The 2,500-nt window shown below is 47.2% G+C and overlaps 1 protein-coding gene across 1 annotated transcript in view; it reads right to left on the minus strand.

The window, feature by feature from the left end:
• Positions 1 to 2,500, minus strand: part of shank3a (SH3 and multiple ankyrin repeat domains 3a) — a 222,042-nt gene that overhangs the window by 17,556 nt on the left and 201,986 nt on the right. Inside the window, exon 17 of the mRNA XM_076269060.1 lies at positions 182 to 262. Within this exon, the coding sequence (XP_076125175.1) occupies positions 182 to 262 (81 nt within the window). The remainder of the gene's footprint in view (positions 1 to 181; positions 263 to 2,500) is intronic.

Consider the following 2,500-nt stretch of genomic DNA (forward strand, 5'->3'; position numbering starts at 1 on the left):
ACACACACACACACACACACACACAATATAACAGTGACGCATATGCATACTCAGAACAGATGATGTTTACAGAGGACCAAGTGTCTGTACTATAGTGATGAGATGACATGATACCATGGTTTACCAAATGGCAGCAGTGAAAATAACAATATTTTATGTGTGTGTTTGTGTGTTATCTTACCCAGTTCCTCCAGTTCAGCAGTCATGCTTTTGGAGCGCAGTGTGAGGGTCGTACTGGGGGCTCGCTTAGGGGGTGGGGGGGCTGTGTGTGTGTGTGTGTGTGTGGGGGGGGGGGGGGGTAGAGAGGGAGGGAGGGAGAGACAGACAAAAAGAATGAGAGAGAAGAGTCATTAGAATCAGCAGGAAAGAAAAAAACACATCGTCAAGAGCAGCAGGTGTTTCCAATAACCCCCCCCCCCCCCCACAAACACACACAGGTCTTTCAACCCTTAAGCCACAACACACACACACACACACACACACACACACACACACACAGACAGAGACACACACACAGACACACACACACATGTTAAATGAAATTGAAGCATCATTTTCCAGAAAAGAGGGAGAGAATGAGAGAATGAACCACATCTATTGCAGTAACCATGGAAACTCAGACAGCAGCCATGGCTATGTCGGTGCAGTAAAACTCTGGCTTTGTGTGTGTGTGTGTGTGTGTATGTGTGTGTGTGTGTGTGACTCCGTAAGTGCATGCTGGCATATGTGTGTGTGTGTGTGTGTGAGATTCCGTAAGTGCATGCAGGCATGTGTGTGTGTGTGTGTGTGTGTGTGTGTGTGTGTGTGTGTGTGTGTGTATGTGTGACTCTGTGAGTGCATGCAGACTAAGAGTAAATCAGAAACAGAGCGAGTCGTATTGCAGCAAATGTTGCTGAAACTCTGTTGCTGTGTGTCTGTGCTGGTGTCTCCATACAGACAGACAGACAGACAGACAAACAGACAGACAGGCGGAGACGGACAGACAGGCGGAGACGGACAGACAGACCCTCCTTGTCTGCCTCACATGCACCGCTCTACACCTGCTCCAATGCAAAATACATTCTAACCCAGCAGAACACACTCTAACACACCTGAACACACTCTAACCCAGCAGAACACACTCTAACACACCTGAACACGCTCTAACCCAGCAGAACACACTCTAACACACCTGAACACACTCTAACCCAGCAGAACACACTCTAATACACCTGAACACACTCTAACCCAGCAGAACACACTCTAATACACCTGAACACACTAACACAGCAGAACACACTCTAACACACCTGAACACACTCTAACCCAGCAGAACACACTCTAATACACCTGAACACACTAACACAGCAGAACACACTCTAACACACCTGAACACACTCTAACCCAGCAGAACACACTCTAATACACCTGAACACACTAACACAGCAGAACACACTCTAACACACCTGAACACACTCTAACCCAGCAGAACACACTCTAACACACCTGAACACACTCTAACCCAGCAGAACACACTAATACACCTGAACACACTAACACACCTGAACACACTCTAAACCAGTAGAACACAGTCTAACCCAGTAGAACACACTCTAACACACCTGAACACACTAACACACCAGAACACACTCTAACACACCTGAACACACTCTAACCCAGTAGAACACAGTCTAAGCCAGTAGAACACACTGTAACACACCTGAACACACTCTAACCCAGCAGAACACACTCTAACACACCTGAACACACTAACAAACCTGAACAGACTCTAACCCAGTAGAACACAGTCTAACCTAGTAGAACACACTACTCAAAGATGCAGGATTTCTGCACATGCAGCCATCTAAGTATTTGTGTGTGAAAGAGACAGGGAAATAGACAGACAGAGAGACAGAGAGAGAGGGATAGAGAAAGAGGGATAGATGTCTATGTGTCTGGATGTGTGAAAGAAAGAAAGGAAGAGAGCAATAGGCAGACATACAGAAAGAGAGAAATAGACATAAAGCAAGAGAGCGAGGGATAGATAGACAGACAGACAGAGAGACAGACAGAGACACAGACAGAGGGAGAGAGATAGAAAGAGAGAAAAAAAAGAGAGAGAGAGGATAGCTGTGTGTCTGCTGGCTGCAGCTTACCGAGTTAGCCGGGCTCCAGTGAGATGCTGAACTACAGAAAGACTCTGATGCTTCTCTCCCTTAACCCAGAGCAGCAGTGGAAACCACCTCTCTAGCAGCCTGCACAGCGGCCATGCCATCACACACACACATGCACACACACACACACACATACAGAGACTCTGCTAGCCTCATCTCCCTCTGTAACACACACAAAACCATCCTGATCTTACTCAATGACACACACACACACACACACACACACACCTCTGAGTTCCTGCTCAGCTCTATTCCACTCTGTGTGCTGTCTTCCTCCTGCCATAGACTCTCTGTTAGTCAGCCCTGCTGCTTCCTCACACCCTCAGTTCACACACACACACACACAC

This window comes from Alosa pseudoharengus, unplaced genomic scaffold (genome assembly GCF_046254945.1).
Source record: "Alosa pseudoharengus isolate Yale_2024_CS ecotype anadromous, Long Island Sound unplaced genomic scaffold, YU_APseudo_1.1 YU_APseudo_1.1_scf_10, whole genome shotgun sequence".
In the NCBI taxonomy this organism is placed as follows: Eukaryota; Metazoa; Chordata; class Actinopteri; order Clupeiformes; family Clupeidae; genus Alosa; species Alosa pseudoharengus.